At 48.2% G+C, this 22,603-nt stretch overlaps 1 protein-coding gene across 3 annotated transcripts in view; it reads left to right on the forward strand.

Moving 5' to 3' along the window:
• Positions 1 to 22,603, forward strand: part of SH3RF1 (SH3 domain containing ring finger 1) — a 157,483-nt gene that overhangs the window by 101,338 nt on the left and 33,542 nt on the right. For 2 of the 3 annotated variants that reach the window (XM_070480710.1, XM_070480711.1), the window contains exons 3-4: positions 11,733 to 12,008; positions 12,757 to 12,852. The exons of the other annotated variant lie outside the window; for it this stretch is intronic. In XM_070480710.1, the coding sequence (XP_070336811.1) occupies positions 11,733 to 12,008; positions 12,757 to 12,852 (372 nt within the window). The remainder of the gene's footprint in view (positions 1 to 11,732; positions 12,009 to 12,756; positions 12,853 to 22,603) is intronic. 3 annotated transcript variants of the gene reach the window in all.

Consider the following 22,603-nt stretch of genomic DNA (forward strand, 5'->3'; position numbering starts at 1 on the left):
GGCTGCCCCAGTTTACACCCCCACCAGCAGTGCGCTGCGGTTTTCCCTTTCTCCACACCCTCTGCAGCGTCTCTTACTTGTAGAGTATCTGATGACAGCTATTCTGACCTGCATGAGCTGGTGCCTCATTGTTTTTCTGATCTGCGTTTCTCTAATAATTAGCAATGTTGAGCATCTTATCATGTACCCATTAGCCATCTTCATGTCTTCTTTGGACAAATGTCTATTTAGATCTGCCCATTTTTTGTTGGGTTGTTCAGTTTTTTAATATGAGCTGTTTGTGTATTTGGGAACTAAGCCGTTTTCGGCTGCATCGTTTGCAAACATTTTCTCTCAGGCTGTTGGTTGTCTTTTTATTTTGTCGATGGTTTCCTTTGCTGCACAGAAGCTTTATAAGTGTAGGTTGGTTTCATGTGTTTATCTTTGCTTTTACCCCTGTTACTTTGGGGGAGTGGGACACTCGCCATCTTGATCTTTGGCCCTGCCTTATATATTTTTCTATCCAGCCATTGAAATGCTTTTAATGTTTTATAAGTTTTAGTGTATTTATAATTTTTGATAAAAGAATTTGACTATCTTAAAAGTAAATATAATTTGACTACTCACACCAAAGGCTTTTTGGTCTGTTTTTTACTTTTTTAGATATCAACTAAAAACTTTAGGTTTGAGATACAGTTCACATACTAATAAAATTCACCCATTTACAGCCACTGAAATTTTCCTGATTTCACTTGCTTTCAAGTCTTCTTCTCTAAGTTCTTAAAAATTTCTGGTATGCTAATACATGTTTGCTGGAAAAGGTCAGTTTTCATTCCAATCCCAGAGAAAGACAATGCCAAAGAATGTTCAAACTACTGCACAATTGTACTCATCTCACACGCTAGCAAAGTAATGCTCAAAATTCTCTAAGCCAGGCTTCAACAGTGTGTGAACCATGAACTTTTAGATGTTCAATCTGGATTTAGAAAAGGCAGAGGAACCAGAGATCAAATTGCCAACATCCACTGGATCATAGAAAAAGCAAGAGAATTTCAGAAAAATATCTACTTCTGTCTCACTGACTTTGACTGTGTGGATCACAGCAAACTGTGGAAAATTTTTCAAGAGATGGGAATACCAGACCACCTTACCTGCCACCTGAGATATCTATATGCCTGTCAAGAAGCAGCAGTTAGAATTGGACATGGAAAAACAGTCTGGTTCCAAATTGGGAAAGGAGTACATCAAGGCTGTATATTGTCACCCTGCTTATTTAACTTATATGCAGAGTATATCATGCGAAATGCCGGGCTGCATGAAGCATAGGCTGGAATCAAGACTGTGGGGAGAAATATCAATAACCTCAGATATGTAGATAACAACACCTTTATGGCAGAAAGCAAAGAGGAACTAAAGAGTCTCTTGATGAAGGTGAAAGAGGAAAGTGAAAAAGCTGGCTTAAAACTCAGCATTCAGAAAACTAAAATCATGGCATCTGGTCCCATCACTTCATGGCAAATAGATGGGGAAACAGTGGAAACAGTGGCAGACTTTATTTTCTTTTTTCTTTTTTTTTTAATTATTGTAGTGGGTTTTGTCATACTAGACTTTATTTTCTTGGGCTCCAAAGTCACTGTGGACAGTGAGTGCAGCCATGAAACAGCTCCTTGGAAGGAAAGCTATGACAAATCTAGACTGCACATTAAAAAGCAGTGACATCACTTTGCCAACAAAGGTCCGTATAGTTAAAGCTCTGGTTTTTCCAGTAGTCATCTATAGATGTGAGGGTTGGACCATAAAGTTGAACACCAAAGAATTGATGCTTTTGAACTATGGTATTGGAGAAGACTGTTAGGAGTCCCTTGGACTTCAAGGAGATCAAATCAGTCAATCCTAAAGGAAGTCAGTCTTGAATATTCATTGGAAGGACTGATGCTGAAGCTGTAGCTCCGATACTTTGGCCACCTGATGCGGGGAATTGACTCATTAGGAAAGATCCTGATGCTGGGAAAGATTAAAGGCAAGAAGAGAAGGGGATTACAGAGAATGAGATGGTTGGGTGGCATCACTGACTTGATGGACAGAAGTTTGAGCAAGCTCCGGGAATTGGTGATGGACAGGGAAGCCTGGCGTGCTGCAGTCCATGGGGTCACATGGACTGAGTCAGACATGACTGAGCGACCGAACTAAACTAAATGCATGTTTTCCCTCTTTTTCTAGAACTGCTATGTGTTAGTCGCTCAGTCATGTCTGACTCTTTGTGACCCCATGGGTTGTAGCCCACCAGACTTCTCTGTCCATGGGATTTCTGAGGCAGGAATACTGGAGTGGGTTACTGTGTCCTCCTCCAGGGATCCTCTGGATCCAAGGACTGGATCTGGGTCTCCTACATCGCAGGCAGATTCTTTACCATCTGAACCACCAGGGACTCGGGCAAGTAAACACCTGTGTTTAGCCACGACTGCACACTGCCTTGATTTGCATCTCTTCCTTTGATTTCCTTGCCTAGATCAGATAAAACAACCAAAGTATAAGCAGATGCCTGTCTCAGTGCCCTGATCTTCTGTTGGGTTGTTGCGTATCAGCGGACATTACATAGGCCACCCCACTAACTTCTTACGCAGAGTTCCGGTCGTAGGACACCAGACACACCCTGGCAACTAGGCCAGAGGGTATGAGGTGGGTGGTGGGGGGAGCAGGCAGAAACGCCTCTCATCGCTTAGGATTGTGAGGTTGCTGTGAAAGGGTGTGGGGAGGAGGGACCTCATCTTTCAGTAAATACACTTTCTGTGTGTAAGGCCCAGAGCTGGATCCTGCAGGGGACTCAGGACCGTGTCAGAGACTATCCCTGCCCTCAGAGTGTTTTACGTCTCATACTGTTACTAGTTAAGAATGCAAGTGTATATTTAAAAGGTGCAGTTAAGCCAAAAGGGAAGCATAGACAACCTCTGGGATCCAGAAGGAGATATACATCTCTATTAAGGAATAAGAAAGGGGTTGGACACTGTTGTATTTGACTTGGGTCTTGTAGGGTAAATGGGCTTCTGACAAGTGGACATGGGGTCTGGGGAAGAGGTCTCTTCACATGGAGAGAGTGTCGGAGAAATGTCCCGGGGATGGGGGAAGAGAGACTGTGTTAGGGACTAGGGAGTTAGAATATTGGATACCTACTGAGAAAGGAGGATGAGGTATTCGAGAAAATTGTTTGGGATCTTAAGTTTCAGGAGAAGAGTTTGAACCGAGTTTGCTGGAAGGGAATTGGGAAAAGCCTGATGTGATAGAAATGATAGATTTAACCAGATGGGTGTGGTAGATCTCTTGGCATGAAATCCAGTGTGTTGATTCTGGTCTGCCCACTGGGCTATCAGGATGCAAATGGGAGACCTGGCCCTGGTCTCACAGTGCTCACAGCCTGCAGACAGGACAACCGAGTTGCTTTACCCAAAGAAACGTTCAATAATAACACATTTTTAAAAACATAGATATGAGGTAGATTTTTAGCTATAATTGAATCCATTCCCGTGGCCATCTCAAATAATCTGATTTCTCATCTCAAATTTTATTATGAACGCAGCTAGAATGATCAGTTATCTTCTTATGCCATATGTCATTGTTGTTGTTCAGTCGCTAAGTTGTATCCACGTTGTTGCAACCCTATGAACTGCAGCACACCAGGCTTGCCTGTCCTTCACTGTCTCCTGCAGTTTGCTCAAATTCATGTCCCTTGAGTCGGTGATGTCATACAACCATCTCATCCTCTGTCTTCCTCTTCTCTTCCTGCCCTCAATCTCTCCCAGCATCAGGGTCTTTTCCAATGACAAAATGTGGTCCACTGGAGGAGGGACTGGCAAGCCACTCCAGTATTCTTGCCTTGAGAACCCCAGGAACAGTATGAAAAAAATGCCGTATATATTGAATGTTTATTACAAGTAGTCTCACTTAACTTATACTTGCTGCTATATGTTTAATCATCTAGAAATATAAAAAACAATTTATCTCTTTATGATTTATCTTGGTTGAGTGTTAGTGTTAGTTGCTCAGTTGTGTCTGACTCTTTGTGACTCCCTGGACTGTAGCTTGCCAGACTTCTCTGTCTGTGGGATTCTCCAGGCAAGAATACTGGAGTGGGTACCCGTTCCCTTCTCCAGGGGATCTTCCCTACCCAGGGATCAAACCTGTGTTTTCCGAATTGCAGGCAGATTCTTTACCATCTGAGCCACCAGGGAATCCCCTCATTTTGGTGGAAAATACCTTTAATTCATATCCTGTTCTTTGGTCATTTAGAGAAAGACAGAAGAGTTAGATTTGGGCTTATCAGAAGTGTCTCAGTAAATCTTTCCTTTTAAGTTTCTCTTATTTCTTATTTTTATAAATCATTATACTTGAATTGGAATACTGGTTATTGTTTTTTTTTTGTGAGTGCTTCAATAAAATCGCTTGTTTCAAAATAATAATCTACTATTGATAAAAATTATTTATTGCACATGGGTATTTCTTTTCCTCTTATATCATCATATATTTGGAGAAATTAAGGCATAAAGACAGTGTTTTTCAGTAACACTCGTCTCACCCACAGAACATTTTCAAGTATTTTAAGCATCCTTTTAAGACAGAGTCAAAGGTGAAAGAGCTTAGTTGAAAAGGCCAGAAGATTGTACTTGGAACGCTTTTTGAAAGCCCAAATCCCAAAGCTTTTGCGCCTAAGCGTTTGTTTCCTCATTGAAGATGTTGATAGCGCCGTCTGGGTTCACAGGGTTGACTTTCCACCCTGAGAGTAGATTGTTCCACAGTGAGATGTCCCGCCCCGCGATCACGTGCCGTCTGCACACTGGCTGCACCAGCAGAGCATCCCTCCGAAAGCAGTGACTGTGACGGCGCATTGTGTATCACTGCATGGAAGGCGTTCGCGGTGGGAGGAAGGGCCGAGCGTGTGGCCCGCAGCCCAGCTGCCTCAGCTGTCCTGTAGCCTGGACCCTGGGGCCTTGAGGCTGTATTTAGGCCCTGCAGCTCCTTCACACCCCAGGTGTCTTCTTCCCAAATGTGCCCTCAGGGAGCCTGCCCCCACCTCATCCCCTCCGCATGCTGGAGAGCCCACCCCTTAAAAGGGAACAGAGACGGAGCCAGCAGGAATGAAAGCACCCTCTCAGATGGTCTGGGAGCCACAGGAGTCATCGAGATCACAGGTGCCCTGTCTTCCTGTGCCTTTGGGCAGAACTCATCTAGTGAGCAGTTGGATTCTTCCAAGTCTCCAATGACAGAGGTGTCATAATTCACTGCAGTACTGAACAGCCCTTGCTGTCAGGAAATCCTTTCATCCCACTTAAATAATGCATGCATCCATTTCAGCCTATGTTTTTCCATCAGCAGATATGCAGCTGACTTACTCTCCCTGCATGAGACTTCTCTGTTGTATTTGAAGACTGACTGCCCCACAAATACATCTCCGCTTCTGCAGCTTGTCTTTCATAGTATCTTCAAATACGTCAAATAGAGAGAATAGTTGAGATGTAGGTGAAGTCATCTGTGCCTCCCCCTCCCCACCGAGAGCCCTGCAGCTGTGTGCTCCTCCTGTGTTTGGATTTCAGCCTGCATCCAGGCCTTCCAGGGAGTGGCCCCGGCACTGCTGGGGGGTCAGACGGCCGCAGAATCCAGCTCTCTGCCTGGGTGGTGGGCTTCCTTCCTGCTGGGCACTGGTCTCTTCTTCTGCACTGCAGGTCTCTTGTTTGCCCAGTTAGGCTTGCTACTGACTGAGATACTTGTGTATCTTTTCCCCCCACATGTGTACATAGTTACAGATCTGGCATATGGGGTCATTTCTAAGTTTTTTTCACTGTGCTGCCACTGGTTTATTTTTAAAGCATTTTAATATTGAAGTAAAACGTACATTAAGTGAATTACAGCGTGAAAATCCTCAAGTGTGGAATTATACCGAGTTTTGACACATGTCTACAGCTGACTAACCAACATCCCAGCCAAGATATAAAATACATCTATTTTCTCATGCCTTGTGAGGATTTCTTTACAGTAGTTTGGCTTTACCTATTCTCAGAGTCATGTAAATGTAATTTGTATATATGTATTCTGATACAACATTAGGCAGAAAGTGAAGAGGAACTAAAGAGCCTCTTGATGAGGATGAAAGAGGAGAGTGAAAAAGCTGGCTTGAAACTCTACATTAAATAAACTAAGATCATGACATCGGTCCCATTACTTCATGGCGAACAGAAGGGAAAAGAGTGGAAACAATGACAGATTTTATTTTCTTGGGCTCCAAAATTGCTGCAGATGGTGACTGCAGTCATGAAATTAAAAGACACTTGCTTCTTGGAAGGAAAGTTATGACAAACCTAAACAGTGTAATAAAAAAGCAGAGACATCACTTTGCCAACAATGGACCATATAGTCAAAGCTATGGTTTTTCCAGTCGTCATGTATGGATGTGAGAGTTGGACCATAAAGAAGGCTGAGTGCCAAAGAATTGATGCTTTCAAATTGTAGTGCTGGAGAAAACTCGTGAGTCCCTTGGACAACAAGGGGATCAAACCAGTCGATCCTAAAGGAAATCAACCCTGAATATTCATTGAAAGGACTGATGCTGAAACTCCAATCCTTTGGACACCTGATGCAAAGAACCAGCTCATTGGAAAAGACCCTGATGCTGGGAAAGATTGAAGGCAAAGGGAGAAGGAGGTGACAGAGGATAAGATGGTTAGATAGTGTCACCAACTCAATGGACATGAATTTGAGCAAACTCTAGGAGATAGTGAAGGACAGAGGAGCCTGGCATGCTTCAGTCCATGGGGTCGTAAGGAGTTGGACGGGACTTAGTGACTGAACAGTTCTGATACATGTTTATTCTGTTTATATATGTTTATTCTGATTTTCCAGTCATAAGTATCAGTAAGGTGTCCTTTTCTCTGTGTTAGAATAGCTGAGGAGTCAGCGTTGGTCTTCGGCAGGTGGGCCACCTGGGCTCTCAGTGTTCACGTTGTGAATAGTTCTGCAGGGAGCCTTTCTGCGCAGATCTTTGTGCGCACACAGCTTCATTTCTTGGATCAACACCCAGGACTGGAATTGTGGGGCCATGAGTAGCTGTGTTTGTAACTTTATAAGAAACTGTTGAGTAGTTTTCCAGAGTGGTTACACCATTTTAAATGCCCACTTGCAGCATGCGTGAGTTGTTGGCTCTGTATCATTAACATCTTCTGTTGTCAGCCATTAAAATTTTAATCATCCTAATGGGTATGAAGTAATAACTCATTGTGGTTTTAGTTTATATTTCCCTGATGACTAGGGATGTTGAGCACGTCTACAGTTCGTTTTTGAAGTGTGTGTTCAGATCTTTTGCCTGGTTTTCAGCTGGGTTGGTGGGTTGTTATTTATTTGCAGTTCTTTATATTTCTGAATTTAAGTCCATTGTCAGATACAGGTATTGCAAGTGTTTTCCCCTATATGTAGCATGAGTTTTTATTTTTTATTGTCTCTTTCGATGAACAGAATTTTTCAGTTTTGATAAAGTTCAACTGTAAATTTTAATGTTTAGTTAAGAATGGGTGGGGGGGAGGCAAAGGAGACTTCCCTCATCATTAAGATATTATTCTGTGTGTTTTCCTGGAAAACTTACAGGTTTATATTTTATATTCGATTTTGAGGTCCATCTCAGGTTATTTTTATATGTGGTGTGAGGTAGGGGTCTCTCCCATGGACTTCTAAGAGTTCCACATCCATTGCTGGAAAGACTATTTTCCCCAGTTGAATTGCCTTGACACATTTACTTGATTGTTCATATGTGTGCAGTCTCCTCCAGTGCTGTTTTAATTCTGAAAATGTGAACTCTCTTTCACAGTTAATGTCATGTTTAAATTATATGAGCATCTCTCTCCACTACATTAATGAAAACACTGGACAAAAAAAAGAAAAATCTAACCCAGGCAGCTGAACTGGAGACCTTGCCTGACCGTCCTGTTCAGTGTTAAAGCCTGCCCCCGTACGCCCCTCCCCAGTGCCCCTGGCTCACCCCCGTTCCCCGCTTTCTGTGAGGGTCGGGTGGGGGCCTGGCAGGGCCCCGGGGCAGAGGGGAGGAAAGGCAGGCTTGGGGCAGGGCCCTTGCCGGGGACCCAGGTGTTTCCCAAATAGATAGAAAGTTGATGCTTTACCAGGAAATAGCCCTCATTCTGCCATGAATCCTCAAGACAGCAGATCAAGTTACTGTCGCTAATTTTCCCAATAAATGTGCTGCTCTCTGTGAACTATTATTATAATATTAAAAGTGATGAAACAGGAAACTAACAGGGCAACGAGTGACGTGAGTTTTCCTCGTCTTATTTCAGAGGCTGCGTTCTCAGGAGCTCTCTCCCCGTAGAAACATCTGTAAGATTTGTTCTGTGCAATGGTTTGTCAGTTGGGCACTCCGTTTTTAAGGTCATTCAAGAAAAAATAGAATGTGTCAGTTGTGTGATTGCTTCCTCCTAACCGCCAGAAGAGTCTGTAAGATTGTTTGCTGCGGTCTGCTGCGGGCTTGGCTTCGCGTGTTTCAGACGCCAACAGCTCAGTCAGCGCAGGGCCCGCAGCTGCCCTCTTGCGGAGCGTGTCCTGTTCTCAGCGCCGTCTCCAGCACACGCTGAGGTGGACGCCAGTCGGCCGCAGCGGCTCTGGCTTTGCAGGTGTTCCTTGCGCACGGGTGCTAGCTCCCCGGCAGCCCCAGGGCTGGGGAGTGACATGCCTCCCTCCTCCCCCGCCCTTCTCTGTCCGCCGTGCGTGTCCACCACGCGCTGTGCCCGGAGGAGGTGCCGGGGACAGGCCACAGGGGGTGCAGCCATGCATCCCCATGGGGCATGGCTCCCAGGTGTGGGGGTGTGCGGTCAACGTGTCCGTAGCTGGTGAGCCTGACCCACCGTAGAAGCGTCTCTGAAGCAGCTGACCCTGTGGAGGCGGTGTTTGCCATGTAGCCATCACAGTTCAGTGCTCAGCCCACCAGCGATGAGGTTCATCCAGCAGGGCTGTGATCACGGGCACCCAGGTGGGTGCTCGTGAGGAGAGGTGGGGCCCGCAGCCGCGGTGCCCAGGTACCCTGGTCTCGTGGGGACCAGGCTGGGTGAGGTGACGGCCGTGTGCAGCGGGCTCAGGACGAGCAGCCCCTCCCCCTGGTGGCAGCATCCAGTCTGGTCCTGAAGCAGGCATGGCCGGTACGTGTGGAAACGGACCGCCCTGGGGACCTTCACCCACCCCAAACTTGGTCTTATTTATGGGTGATTCCAAACAACAGAAGCATCCGTCCCAGACAGACAGGAAACCGTAAGCGGGGGAAAGCTGGCCTCCTTGTCACCTCAGGACGTGTCCCTCTGGGGACATACTGGGGACCCTCCAGGTAGGAACGTGGTGGGGGCCGGGTGCCTCTGGTGAGCTCCAGTGGAAGACTGTCAGTCCGTCCAGGCTGCCTCGTGAAACACCCCAGATGGGGCAGCTTGTAAATGACAAACCCGATTTCTCAGCACCATAGCAGCCGGCAAGTCCAGATCAGCTGTCTGGAGGAGTCCCCCTGTCCACTGCTCGTGCCCCTTGCTGCGCCCTCCCTGGGCAGAAGCGACGTGGGTTTCTGTGGGTACCAACTGCACTGTGGAGGGCCCCACCTCCTGCCCTGAGCACCCAGCTGCTCAGCATCGCCTTTGAGGGGTGGGTTTCAACATCCGGACCACAGGGGCACACAGACATTCAGACAGCAGCGTGGAGGCGAGGCACCTCGGAGACTGGATTGTGAGAGCAGACTGGTTCACCTGCTGAACAGGTGAACGTGGCAGGACGGTATCCACATAGCGGGGCTCAGTTCTTTCTGGAAGTTTTTGGAAGTCAAGTTGCAATCAGCCACAGTTTATACCAATTGAGATACAACTCAGTCATTAAACTTTATACATTTTATTGCTGTTCCTATGACAGGAGTATCTTCTAAATGTTCTTTTTAGTAGGCCATTGAATCTTTCTTACTTTATGGAGCAGTAAGAAATGCATGAAGGAATTTGAATTTAGAGGGGTTGTTGTGCATGTGTATTTGGGCACTGGCATTTAGAGTCTATAAAATCAATTGGCAGTGACGGTTTTATTCGCATGTGAGGACCTCAGCTAGATCGCCATGCAGCTCTTTGCTAGATGTACTGGAGTACGCCCATGGGGCAGAAATGGGCCAGACAGCAGTGAATCAGAAGTGTTTGTGTGCCACTCTCCTGAGGATTTTAATGTCCATAAAATACCTGTGTATAGAATGGAGAAGCAAAAACATTAGAAAAGTAAAACAGGCCCACGTCATAGTTATTCTTTTTTTATAGGAGCAAAGCAGTCACTGTTTACTGAAGTGTATTTTTGGGTTAAGAACTGTTGTCAAAGCTCCTGTTGCCTGCACTGCCCAGCTCTTTGCCGAGGTCTGAGGGCAGCTGCAGGGCGCGCTTGGCCGCCTCTGGCGCTCTCTGCTTCTGAGCCTCCCTTTCATATGTAGCCAAGTGAAATGTAAACTCTGTGGATGCCGGAGGCCTTGCCCAGGAAGCAGTTTGGGAAGGCAGCCGAAGGTCTGGGGGCCAGGCAAGGCTGCGACCCCCAGCCTTTCCAGGAGGTGCCCGAGGGGCCCCTGTGGCTCCCAGCTCTCGGGATGGTTTTTGCACAGGGAAAATGCAGTCTTGCTTGCTTTTTAATTGCTTTATTCTTTATACTTCATTGTCTGCAGTCTCTGTGAGGATCAGCCTCTTAAAGATCAGTGAACTTTGCTGGGTTTGAAGTCAGGGTGAGAATCATTTTATTTAGTACAGGAAGTTTTCTTTGGGGAAGTCTGACCCAAACTGACTTTTCAGTCTCTTGGAATTTAATTGAATCAGCCCAGCGGAGCAGGACAGGGCCGCGGCCCAACGTCCGCTGGTCGGTTAGTGTCATTGACCCCTGGTTGCCTTCTCCAGGGTTCCTGGTCACTGAGAGAACCCAACATGCAGGGCAGTGTGTTTCCGGTTGCAGGCACCAGGGTATAACCAGGCTGTTGCCTGAAGTTTACTCCTGCCACTCACTGTGTTAAGAGTGTTGGGTGATCTTTGTTGTTCACTCAGTCGTGTCCGACTCTTTTCAACCCCATGGACTGCAGCACGCCAGGCTTCTGTGTCCTTCACCATCTCCTAGAGCTTGCTCAAACTCATGTCCATTGAATCAGTGATGCCGTCCAACCATCTCGTCCTCTGTCATCCCCTTCTCCTGCCTTCAGTCTTTCCCAGCATCAGGGTCTTTTCTCTTGAGTTGGCTCTTCATGTCAGTTGGCCGAAGGTTTGGAGCTTAAACTTCAGCATCAGTCCTTCCAACAAATATTCAGGGTTGATTTCCTTTAGGATTGACCTCCTTGCAGCCTTTGGCTCTCAGCCTTCTCTTTGGTGCAGTTAATATCAGAATTTAAGTTTTTAATGAGTTTTTTAATTTTATGCCAGCAAGCCAGACTTAGCAGTACTTCCACGTCCTTAAAAACTGTGAATAGGGTGGAAGTCTGACTAAAGTAGCCTTAGGAACCGAACGCCGTCTCGGGGCCGGGAGTGGTCTGCTGTTCTTTCCTCGTGTGACATGATTTTGTTTGCTCTTGGTGACACACACACACAGGCAGTTTTTTATGTGGGTTTGTCTTCCTAAGACAAAGTGTGTGTTTGATCTGGACTTATTAACAACCACAGTGAAACAGTTGAGTTTTCAGACATTTTGGGACAGTTCTTTCATTGAAACTCCCCTTTTTCCTTCAGGGAATACCTCAGTTACCATGTGCCAAAGCGTTATACAACTACGAAGGCAAGGAGCCCGGGGACCTTAAGTTCAGCAAAGGCGACATCATTGTCCTGCGGCGGCAGGTGGATGAGAACTGGTGCCACGGCGAGGTTGGCGGGGTCCACGGCTTCTTCCCCACCAGCTTCGTGCAGATCATCAAGCCGTTACCTCAGCCCCCGCCCCAGTGCAAAGCACTTTATGACTTTGAAGTTAAAGACAAGGAAGCTGACAAAGACTGCCTTCCGTTTGCAAAGGTAAAGTTAGAACACATTGCCTTCTTTTTGCCAGCTCTTCTGTGTACTTGCATGTGTGAACTCTGGCCTGTGCAAAAACATACAATAGTTTTATGTGAACTCTCTCTCTCTGTGCTTCTAAAAATATCTGGAAGCAGACTTCTCAGATCAGAAAGACAGTAATTTTGTGCACAGAGTGTTCCCTATGAAAGATAATTTTGGTTGATGCTCTGTATGGTATCATTTTCATATTTTGGGCCTAAATGTAATTCTAAGCTATGTTTTTGGGTGGGTGCATGCCACTCAGGGATTTTAATTCCCTGAATTATGAATAACAAAATGAAGCATCTTTACTTCCTTGTTTTATATGTAAATTTCTTTGCTGAAAAGCATACCAGTCTGTATCTATTGAATTGATAAAATGCTTTGGGATTTTGACCAGAATGTTGTGTTTTTTCAGTAAAGAAAAACAGTAGGATGTACCTTTAAATGGGCTTTTAAGCCCATTAAGGAAGAGAAGGTGAACAGAGCCTGAGAGGCCACCTCGAACAGGAGTTCAGGGCGTGGGTGGGGTGGCAGGTGCCAACAGGCTGCTCGTTTACAGCTGTCTGGCCTGGTGCCGTTCGGTTCATCACCTCCTGTGGTCACATCCTACAGGCATGGCATCTTAATTCATGTGCTCTTACAACTTGAGTCTCCTGTTAAAAAGAGAATCAGGTGGCGTGCTTCCTAGGGTCAGGTGGAGTAATGTCCGTTGATGTCTCTTTAGGACGACGTTCTAACTGTGATCCGCAGAGTGGATGAAAACTGGGCTGAAGGCATGCTGGCAGACAAAATAGGAATATTCCCAATTTCATATGTTGAGGTGAGTCAGTGTGTGGAAGCGTCAATCGTGTTAGTATTCTGCTTAGCAGACCAGTCTTAAGTGTGCAGGGTGAGCATTCAGAAGTCCTCATGATCATTTCTCAGTATACACACACACATTGCCTCCCTGTCGCACACCTTAAGTGATACAGTGTTGCATGTCCCTTTCTTGGATAAAACTAGGGAACAAAGAAAGACAAAAACCTAGTCCACTTAAGAAAAAAAAAAGCCCTCGTAGCAGAAAGCCCCAGGAATGCCCTTGTTCTAGATTGTGGGGTGGAATTCCTCCATCCTGCGCCACAGCTCCTGAGGACCAGGGGACTATGAGATGTTTGAGCTCTGTACTTTGTCCCCTGTTAAGAGCATTGGCATGTCTGTCGAGTAGGATCCTGAGCTGCCTGCAGTTTTGGGGTCAGAGGCTGGTGAGGTCCTGACTAAGGTGGGAGATGCATGTATCTGTGTGTTTATGTGCCACACCTCAGAACTCAAACACTGATTTGCAGGGTAGCCTCCAGTCAGCATTAAATAAGCGATAAACTGCCCACACTTCATCCCAGCAGTCAGTTAGCCACCCTCCCCACTTTAATCAGCTTTATTCAGAAACATACAGCCAATCCTCAGTAAAGTCTCTTTAGGAGTATGTATAAAGTAATATGTTGTATTAAAGAATAAATGAACTAAATTAAAAATGAACTAGGAAGTTATAATTTACAGTAGGCCTTGTAACATCATGGGCTTCCCCGGTGGTAAAGAGTCTGCCTACAGTGCAGAGACCCAGGTTCAGTCCCTGGGCTGGGACAATCCCCTGGAGAAGGAAACAACCCACTCCAGTATTCTTGCCTGGTGAATCCCATGAACAGAGAGGAACCTGGCATGCTACAGTCCATGGGGTCACAGAGTCGGACATGACTGAATGACGTCACTTTCACTTTATAGCATCATGTATAACAAAGTTTCATGTCCTTTAGTCATAAGAATTTTATACAGAAAACAAAGGGGTATTTATTTATAGTTATGGCTGATCTGCATTGTTGCATGGCAGCAACCAACACAAATTGTAAGCAATTTTCCATCAATTAAATAATAAACAAAATTAAAAAAAAAAATTTAATGCCAAAAACAAAGTCGAAGACATTTCAGAGACTAAAACACCAGCCCAGACAACCCTGCAAGGTTAGCTGAGATCCCAGAAGGCTTCTGGGAAGCAGCGAGTTCTTAGCGACGTCTCTGTGGTGGGTAGGTGGCGCTTCACCAAGAAAATGGAAAAGATGCCTTTTTACAGCAGAAAGGACAGTCACACGGGACGACCAGTGTGTGCACAGGCCAGAAAGAAAGAGGCGCATAGGCTGTTTGGGAAACTGAAGGTAATCCTGTTTTTGAGATGTCAAGGCATGTATCTTAAGCATGTAACAAAGTAAAACCACGTCACTTTTGTTCCTGCCTTTTCACCTGAGGCGTTTGTTTTGACACGATCCTGAGAACAAAAATAACAAATTGTGTCATTAGAGCCAGCGTTCAGTCTCCCCCATAGACAGTGAGATGGCCCTCGTTTCCATAAAAAATTACTGTGACTACCATACACCCATGGAAAGGTAACTCAGACTGTGTACACACCTTGAGTTTTATTCGTATCCTTCAGATGTTCCTGTTTATTTTTTCCTTCTTTGGAATAAAGAACAGAGGAAGTCCTCAGCGCTCAGGTGACCCTTCCTGTACACTGTTAACATTCTAATGTGGTCTGGGAAAGTCGCACGCATTTCCGGGTGTTTGGATGCTTACTCGCAGGAGCGTGGGTACACGAGCTTAGTAATGAGCCTGTCTCCACCTGTGTGAGCTGAGCTACAAGCCAGCTCTTGGCGTGCAAGTGCTGGCCTCCACTCCAGGCAGGTGTGCAGGAGGACTGCCGTGCTTTTGTTACCAGGTGGGTGTAGAGTTGCGTGATGGGCATGAATGATCCACCCACAGCAAACCCCGAGTCAGAGAGTCATTTGAGTCACGGGGATTATTTACTCTGACTTCAGTTGGGAAGATAAACGTCTGCCCAGGTGGAAAGTACTTGCATTCTCCTGCCTCTTGATTTCACAAGAGTAGTTTCCTCATTTGAACCACAGTTTTGCCAGTTGAGACGAGTGAAAGATCGTCTCTCTTGGGGGGAGGGTGGGGACTGGGAGCTTGTCGTTGATATCTGGCCATTGGATGGACATTGCTGGCACCTGGAGATTGGCATGGAGTTCAGCCTTTAGGTGAGGAGGTGGGTAGATTTCAGTAGCAACCTACAAAATTCAACTGTTCAAGTAAAGCACAGGTGACTGTGCAGGGCAGCTTCGCATGGAGTGAAGCCAGCTAATGTTGGGAATCACAAACTGGGACTCTTTCCTGAGTATTGTCTTTCTCTTGCTCCATAAACCCCTTCAGGGCTCAGACTGTCCCTGCTATAAAAACAGACGATGTTACAGAAACCCAGTTGTAAATTATTTTCTTATATCTTGTAGACAGACATTTAGGTCTCCACCATGTTAGGTGCCTCTGATTTTTGCACGGTGCTGCCCCAAACTCACCCCTGAGGATCGAGCAGGTACGTGTGATGATGTGTCTCAGGGGCCTGACCCCGCTGTGGCCTGTGCACCGCGGCCCAGAGCTCAGGCCAGACATGACCCAGAGGACAGCCGGACGGTCCTTGAGGGCCCCAGTGTCCCATCCCCCGAGGACGTCAGCTCAGGGCCAGGTCCCCAGAGCGGTAGCCGGGCCGTCTCAGCCTCACCAGCAGGGCTGGAAGCCCAAGTCCTGTTGGGCGGCTGGTCTGCAGAGATGCCCACAGGTGGGGCTTGCCCGTGGCAGCAGCTCTGACCAGGATGGCCGGGGTGGGGGGCGGGCCTGCAGCAGGATCTTGGGCCTGAGTCAGGAGCTCAGCATCAGCAGTGGGTGAGGAGAGAGCTGCGTGGGAAACCCAGGGTGTTAGAGGCGCTGCCGGGGTGCTTCCCCTCCCGTGACCCGCACCCCCACCCCTTCCTCCGTCTCCTGTCTCAATCCCACCCCGCCCCGGCACCAGGACTGTGTATCCTGCTCCTGACCTGTGTCACAGGAGGTGACAAAAGACCTCTGATTAAAGTACCAGAATCTTCAGGGTTTGAACAGGAGAGGCTGGTGGGAGGTGAGCAGGAAGACAATGGCCATGTGAATGTCCTTGAATTCTGCCCCTCAGCTCTCTGTGAAGAGGAGGGGTCTTTGCCTTGATCACATCATACCCCCGCTGGAGACTTGCCCACTGGAGCCTCGAGGCTGTGGATTCTGTTGTTGGATGGATCTTCCTGGACGTGGGAAACTAGGAAGGAAGGACGATAGACGTTCCCTGGGGAAACCCAGGGGACTCTTGGAGAAACCACATCAAGATATGTGTAAAAGGCTGTGTTTGTCGAGGACTGAATGTGGTTTCAGAAGAAACCAGTAGCTAGCTACTTTCTTTGTTCAGAAATACTAGGCTCCTCCAAAACCGCATGGAAGATTTTAACACCCTCATTAATTCAGAGCTGACTCACTCACATTTCAGGGTCATTTGGACAAAGATGACATGACTCTTGGCATGCCAAAAGTTGGGATGAAGTAAGTGCTAAATATGGCATTTTGGATGATACTCAAGCATTGTTGTGTACTGTAGGCTTATGAGCTATACATTTTTATTAAATCTAGTCATTCATGTAAACTATCATCCAGTTTTTCCAACAAAAAAAATTCAGCAGCTCTGCTGCAGCTGGAATATGAAAGTGGAGCTGGCCTGAAGTGGGCGTGGCCTGTGGACTGCAGTCTTGTTCTGTGGTTGGTGCTGGCGGGGGCGGGGTGGTGTTGGGGCCCGGATCCCTCAGATCTCTGCCCGGTGACCCCTCTGCGGGCACACCTGCCCTCAGCGCCTCGTGCAGAGTGATTCTTCCTCTGCAGCTGCCCTGCCTCACACACGGGCACGGTGGTCCTGGGAGAACTTGGACTCTGAGCCCGGAGGCCCAGGATCCCAGTCCTGGCTGGACCAGCGGTTGTGGGTTGACTGTGTCCTCGCCTGTAAAACAGAGCCGCGGGGCGAGTGGGGCTGGCAGCGCTGCGCAGTGCCCGCGCCTGTGAGAGGTGGTGCTGCGGGGTGACTGCAGCCGTCAGCGCTGCGCTTGCAGTTTCTGCACCGCGCAGTGTCCCCTGTCTGTGTCTCCTCTGAGGGCGTTGCCCTCTGCCCCGGGCTCCCCTTGGTGGGACTTGTGCCCCTGGGCCCAGCGTCTTTCCCTCTGGCTCACCTGGGCTCCCGCGCACAGCACTACTCCTGGTCACCTCACTGAACGCTGGTTGAGTGGGCAGCCTGAGGACCTGGTGAGCCGACACCGGCAACAGACTGGACTTGGACGTTGCTGACGTTCACCTCTTTCAGCGAGCACTGACATTCTGTCGCCGGCTTATCTTGGTGTTACATGCGGACACCACCATCCTCGAAGCACAGAGTCTCTCCAGTGACTCCTGGAAGTTCTCTGTTTTTTTGTTTGTGTTTTAATGAAGCTGGATGAGTGCTTGGTTAGGCCTAGTTTAGACTTTTCCAGCCTAGGGTAGCAGTATTGACAGCTGTGGATTAGACACTGGAGCCTCTCCAGGTGGTCTCCCTCATTGTTTGTGAGATGAATTCTCACCTGCTTGGTACTATTCCTTTGGCCCACTTTGAGCAGAAGTCAGGTGGCCTAATTGTTAAGAATCCTCATTTTTCTAAAGTAACTTTATGGAGTTATCAGTGACACACAGCAAACCGCACATGTTGACGGTGTAATGATTAGGTGGTGTTTGTTGTTTTGAACTTTCAGAATCAGCTTGTAGACAAATCTTGGGAGATATTCCTGTGGCCAGAGAACAGAAGTGTGTCATCAGCCCTGGTTATGGAAAACCACACGTGTATCTCCAGGAGCATAGGTGCAGCTTTCAGGGGAGTGAGAGCTGTGGACGTAGGGGCTTGGGAAATGTTGTCCGTGTTCTAGGGAGTTACATGTGGAGGTTTAGGTGCAGAGTTTGAATTTGCCAAGGTGCCCCTCAGAGGAGCTAAGAGCATGGTTCACTTTACTCCTTCGCCTAGAGTCTTTGCCCTAGAGAATGAGAGCCAAGGATCAGAGCCATTGGCTTTGATCTCTCAGTCAGAGAAAGCAGACTGAACAATATAAAAGGATATTCTGTCATTCATATTTAAGGGTGTATTCTTTTACTTTCAGATGCAAAAGTGAAATGTTCAATTCATTGAAATCATTTTTTTTAAAACAAAAAGTGTAGGAAAATTGGGGAGGAGTTGTAAAGAGAATTACTATATTGCTTGGCTTCCCCAATACCCCTTCAATTCTGAAGTAATTTTTATAAAGTTGTTGGAAAGTCAGGAAGACAGTCGGTTGTCATACTTTCTCCTTCAATTTTGAGGTAAATTAATTTTTATAAATGCAATGCAGAGATACTGTTTAGGATTCAGCGAGGGAGACTTACTGCACGCCCAGCGTCGTACGTTCACTCACCTGCAGGTCGAGCTGGCCGAGTCCCCAGCCCTGTGTTGAGTAGTGTCTTCAGCCGGTGGGCTCTGCCCTGAGCTGAGGCTTTTCAGGTCTTCTGAGTGTTGTCAGCTTGGCGTAACTGATAGTGGCATTTCGTTTTACCACAGTGACAGAAGTGAGAGCCAGGACTCTGAGGTTCTCGGGGCAGATCGGCTCTGACACCAGGAAAAGTCCTGCTCACTGTGGACATCTGGAGGCAACCTGCCCAGACCTACTCAGAAAAAAAGGAAATTAGGCCAGGCTTTACTCGGCAGTTTACACTCCATCTTTTACGCAGCAGCCTCTTTCCCATTTAAGAGTTTCCTTTTGTTTTCCGTGAGGAAAACCCCCCGAGAGCTGAGATTCTAAAGATGGGTTAATGTTTCTTTATTTCTCGCTGCATGAGCGGGCAGTTCCATAGAACACAAACACGCTCACGTCCTGTCGAGCCTGGAGCAGAGGCCAAGTCAATGACCAACTGGTGTCTAACGTATGCAGTGCTTTCCCCCAGAGTCCACCAGTTCTTTAGCCTGGCTGCATCCCCCTGGGCCCTCACTAAGCTGGTCCCTTGGAATTTCTGTCTTTACAGCTCATCAGGGGTGTTTCTTTGTCCATGTGTCTGTGGAAACTCACCTCTGTTCGGGGTCCTGATGGAAACGGTCCTTTCTTAGGAAGCTGTTCTTTCCTGATTCTCCTTTGTGGAAGCAAAACATGAAGTCCTTGCATCAGACTTCCCCGGTTGCAGCTTGTCCATTCTCACAGCCTGGCTTGTGGCTAGAGGGTAGTGTGTGTGCAGGATTCCGTGTTTTCCTGGGAGCCTCGTCGTCCGTGAAGAATACTGTTAATCATTTCATTTCTCTGATATAATCGTGCTGCAGAGGAGTTGGGGAGAAGTAACTCTTAGGCGCATCGCATGTCATTTTGGTAAATATCCTTTCCTCCTGCTGTGTGCTTTAATGGCAGCACGGGTCTGATCCTGCCTTTCTCTACACAATTGTAGTGCCACTCTCCATCAGTTTTTGTGACTGTGAAATAAGAATTCTGGGAGCTACACTGTAGTTTAGTTGTTTTTCCATTTTTAAAATAAGCGTCTTGTTTGGGGACACCCATCCAGTAACTGAGAGGTGATTTGTGGTCTTCCTTCAGCAGCCTGGGCCTGCCCTAGACCCCTGCCTCGCTGTTGCCTCCGAACTCATGTGCTGAGAGCTAGTCTTCCTAAGCCTGGCAGAGTCACTATGATCGTCAAGCTTCACTTGAGAAGTGTTGAGGACATTTTGATATTTTATCAAGAATAATGACAGCTTTTCAAGTTTGAACACCCAGAAGGTTGATTTTCAGAAGTGATGAAATATTCAACAACGTCAGATTACTGAGGTTGCCTTTTTTAAGAGAGAAATCATACCTTAATCAAAACCACCATATTTTAAGGCCTTAAATTTTGTCATTTGAAATTCGTATTACACTGTTATGTACATACTAAATTTGGTAGTGACTGAGGTTTTTTATTAAGCAAGGGTTGAGGCCTGTCCTGTGTCCTGAGAGAGGCAGAATGAGAGTGTGCCCTGTTCTGCACATGTGTGTGGCCTGTTTCATCTTAACTGTGAAGCCCCTGGGGACAGGCCCCAGTGGTGAAGTTGATGAGCTTCAGAAACCGGGTCAGGAGGTGTGTCACAGCCGCCCTGATGGCAGCGACGTGGCGGGTTCCTGCCTCATGGCTGTTGAACAGACGTTTCTCTGCAGGTGGGAGGAAGGGGAGTCCCACCCCGCGCAGCGCTGGGCCTCGCGCTGGCCCTCCTGGTGCGGCGTCCTGGTGGATGGTGGAGGCTCTTCCTGCGCCCCTGCTCACCTGGGCGGGGCCACACCTGTGTGCCTGCTTTTCCCCTCAGGTGTTGACTGCTGGGCTCCCGTCCTGGCAGTGGGCAGCCTCTCGCCTCCCGCAGGCTGTTCCCCTGTCTGCACGCCCCTCTGTCCTTCCTCTCCTGCCGGGATTCCCAGGGCTGGCTCCCCAGTCCCTGTGGTCATCACCGTCCCGACTGCCGGCTAGCTGTGTCCCCTCTGCTCTCCTCTTGCCTTGCTCCGCCAGTGCTGGCGACTCCTGCCATGCTGCTCCCCCTTCCTTTCCTTCTAAGGGGTACCATCACGACCACTGCCCCCAGCTGCTGCCTCTGTGGGCTGCAGGGCGGAGGCTGGGGTCTTCTCACCTGCGGTTCTGGGCACCCTCCTGGCCCTGTGTGTTCTCCAAGTTCCTGGCCCCGCAGAGACCCCAGCTAGCAACACCTGCAGGGCTTCCACGCTTGGCTTACAGAGTGCGTGCATGTGTGCTAAGGCACTTTGGTCATGTCTGATTCTCTCTAACCCTGTGAACTGTTGCCCACCAGGCTCCCCCGTCCGTGGAATTCTCCAGGCCAGAATACTGGAGTGGGTTTCCATTTCCTCCTCCAGGGGATCTTCCCGACTGAGGGATCGAACTTGAGTCTCCTACGACTGCTGCAGACTGCTTCTGTTTTGATTGTTGTTCAGATGGAAAAATCAGGGTATTTTACAGAACTTACGTGTGTAGCTTGCTACGCTTGTGACAGTCGCTCAGAGAACATGGGGCAGGGGCATGTCCCTTCCAGGTCTGGCTGCAGTCGTTGTAGGCCTGAGGTCCTGGCCTCTGTATGCCCTGAAGGAGTCTTTGTGTTCCGGGTTGAGAAAAGGCATTTGTACACCGTATGTACATGAAACTTCCTAGCTTGTCAAGTGCAGCCGTGTATGATATCTGAAAAACAGGAGACGCACGTGGTGACTGGACAAGTGACGGGCAGGCTGGGCCTTCACGGTGATGGCAGGGCGTGTCTGTGTCGCGTCACGGTGGCGACGCATGTTCCCCTGCCCCTGGGCACGCAGGACGAGGTCCCCGTCCTGCTTCATGAGAAAGCTGAAACCGGGACATTTGGGTGTCCGCCAGGACTGCTCAGCTGGGGAGGCAGAGACCCAAGTCCCCCTGGGCCTGTCACCTCCAGGCTCGGGGTGTGGCTTTCTGGAGCGTGCTTTCCTCAGCTTCCTGAACGAAAATTCTTTCAGGCTTTTGATGGCGTGCTCCCCCCCTTCATCCCTTACATCTCAAAATCAGAAACCTGAGAAAGAGCATTCCAGAACCTTCCAGTATTTATTTTCTGACAGCCAGGCCCACCAGAGGGGAGGACAGCTAACACGCACTCTGAGCTCGGGGCTGGGGCTCCCTCCTGGCTGGATGTGGGGCGAGTCCCAGAGAGCCCTTCCCGGTCCTGTGGCACGGGGGCTGGGGTGCCGCACGCCCCACCAGCCGTGCCAGCTCAGGACGTGTCAGAGCTGCTGCGTGGGGCGGGGACCGTTAGGGCCCTTCCTGTCCCACACGCTCCTTGTGTTCAGTGAGCCTTAGGAGGCGCCCCCTGGGCCCCCCATGCATTGGGGGCCCACTCACGCTGTGGCTGTCTCGGTTGGGATGGGGGGCAGGTGTCCGGTGCACACTGGGTGGCAAAACGCGTACAAAGAAAGAATGTGCCTATCTCAGAAACTTCCATACTGATTACATGACATAGTGGTGATATCTGGTGTATATTAAATAAAATGCATTATTAATTTTACCTGCTGCTTTTTATTCTTTAAAATGGGGCTACTGGAAAATTTCACGCCACACCTGCGGCTACTGTTCCGCTTCGCTGGGTAGCGCTGGTCTAGAGGCCGCCCTCCCCACCCCCGCCCTCCGATGGTCCTGAGACACCAGCGTTTTTATTCTTTCAGCAGATCTGTACAGACGCCGAAATGGAGCTGCTACCTGGGGAAGGCTTTTTCAGACCGGTTTAAAGACACTCCTGAGTAACCCCTTCAGTCTGCTGGTTATTCCTCTACTCTGGGGGAGTCTTGTTTTATGAATAAAGACTAAGCTTGCTTTTGTATTTAGATCATCCAGAAACAAAAGCCTTGTTACGCAAATTGCAGAGAACAGTGAGAGACTGGTGAACATACAAACTCTCCGTGGCCACTGTGTGCAAGCAGTTTGCAGACGGCTGTAATGTGAGGCAGACACTTTCACTTCTGCTTCAAGGGGCTGAGGCATGAATTCCCCCACAGCATCTTCCCTGGGGACGGGCACTGGCCTGGCAGTGCAGCAGACGGGTCTCTATCGAGACCCTCGCTTGTGAAGGTGGGTTTTCAGAGCTGGCAGGAAAGGATGGGGTTATGTAAATTGCTGGGCTA

Source organism: Odocoileus virginianus, chromosome 18 (assembly GCF_023699985.2).
Source record: "Odocoileus virginianus isolate 20LAN1187 ecotype Illinois chromosome 18, Ovbor_1.2, whole genome shotgun sequence".
Taxonomy (NCBI): Eukaryota; Metazoa; Chordata; class Mammalia; order Artiodactyla; family Cervidae; genus Odocoileus; species Odocoileus virginianus.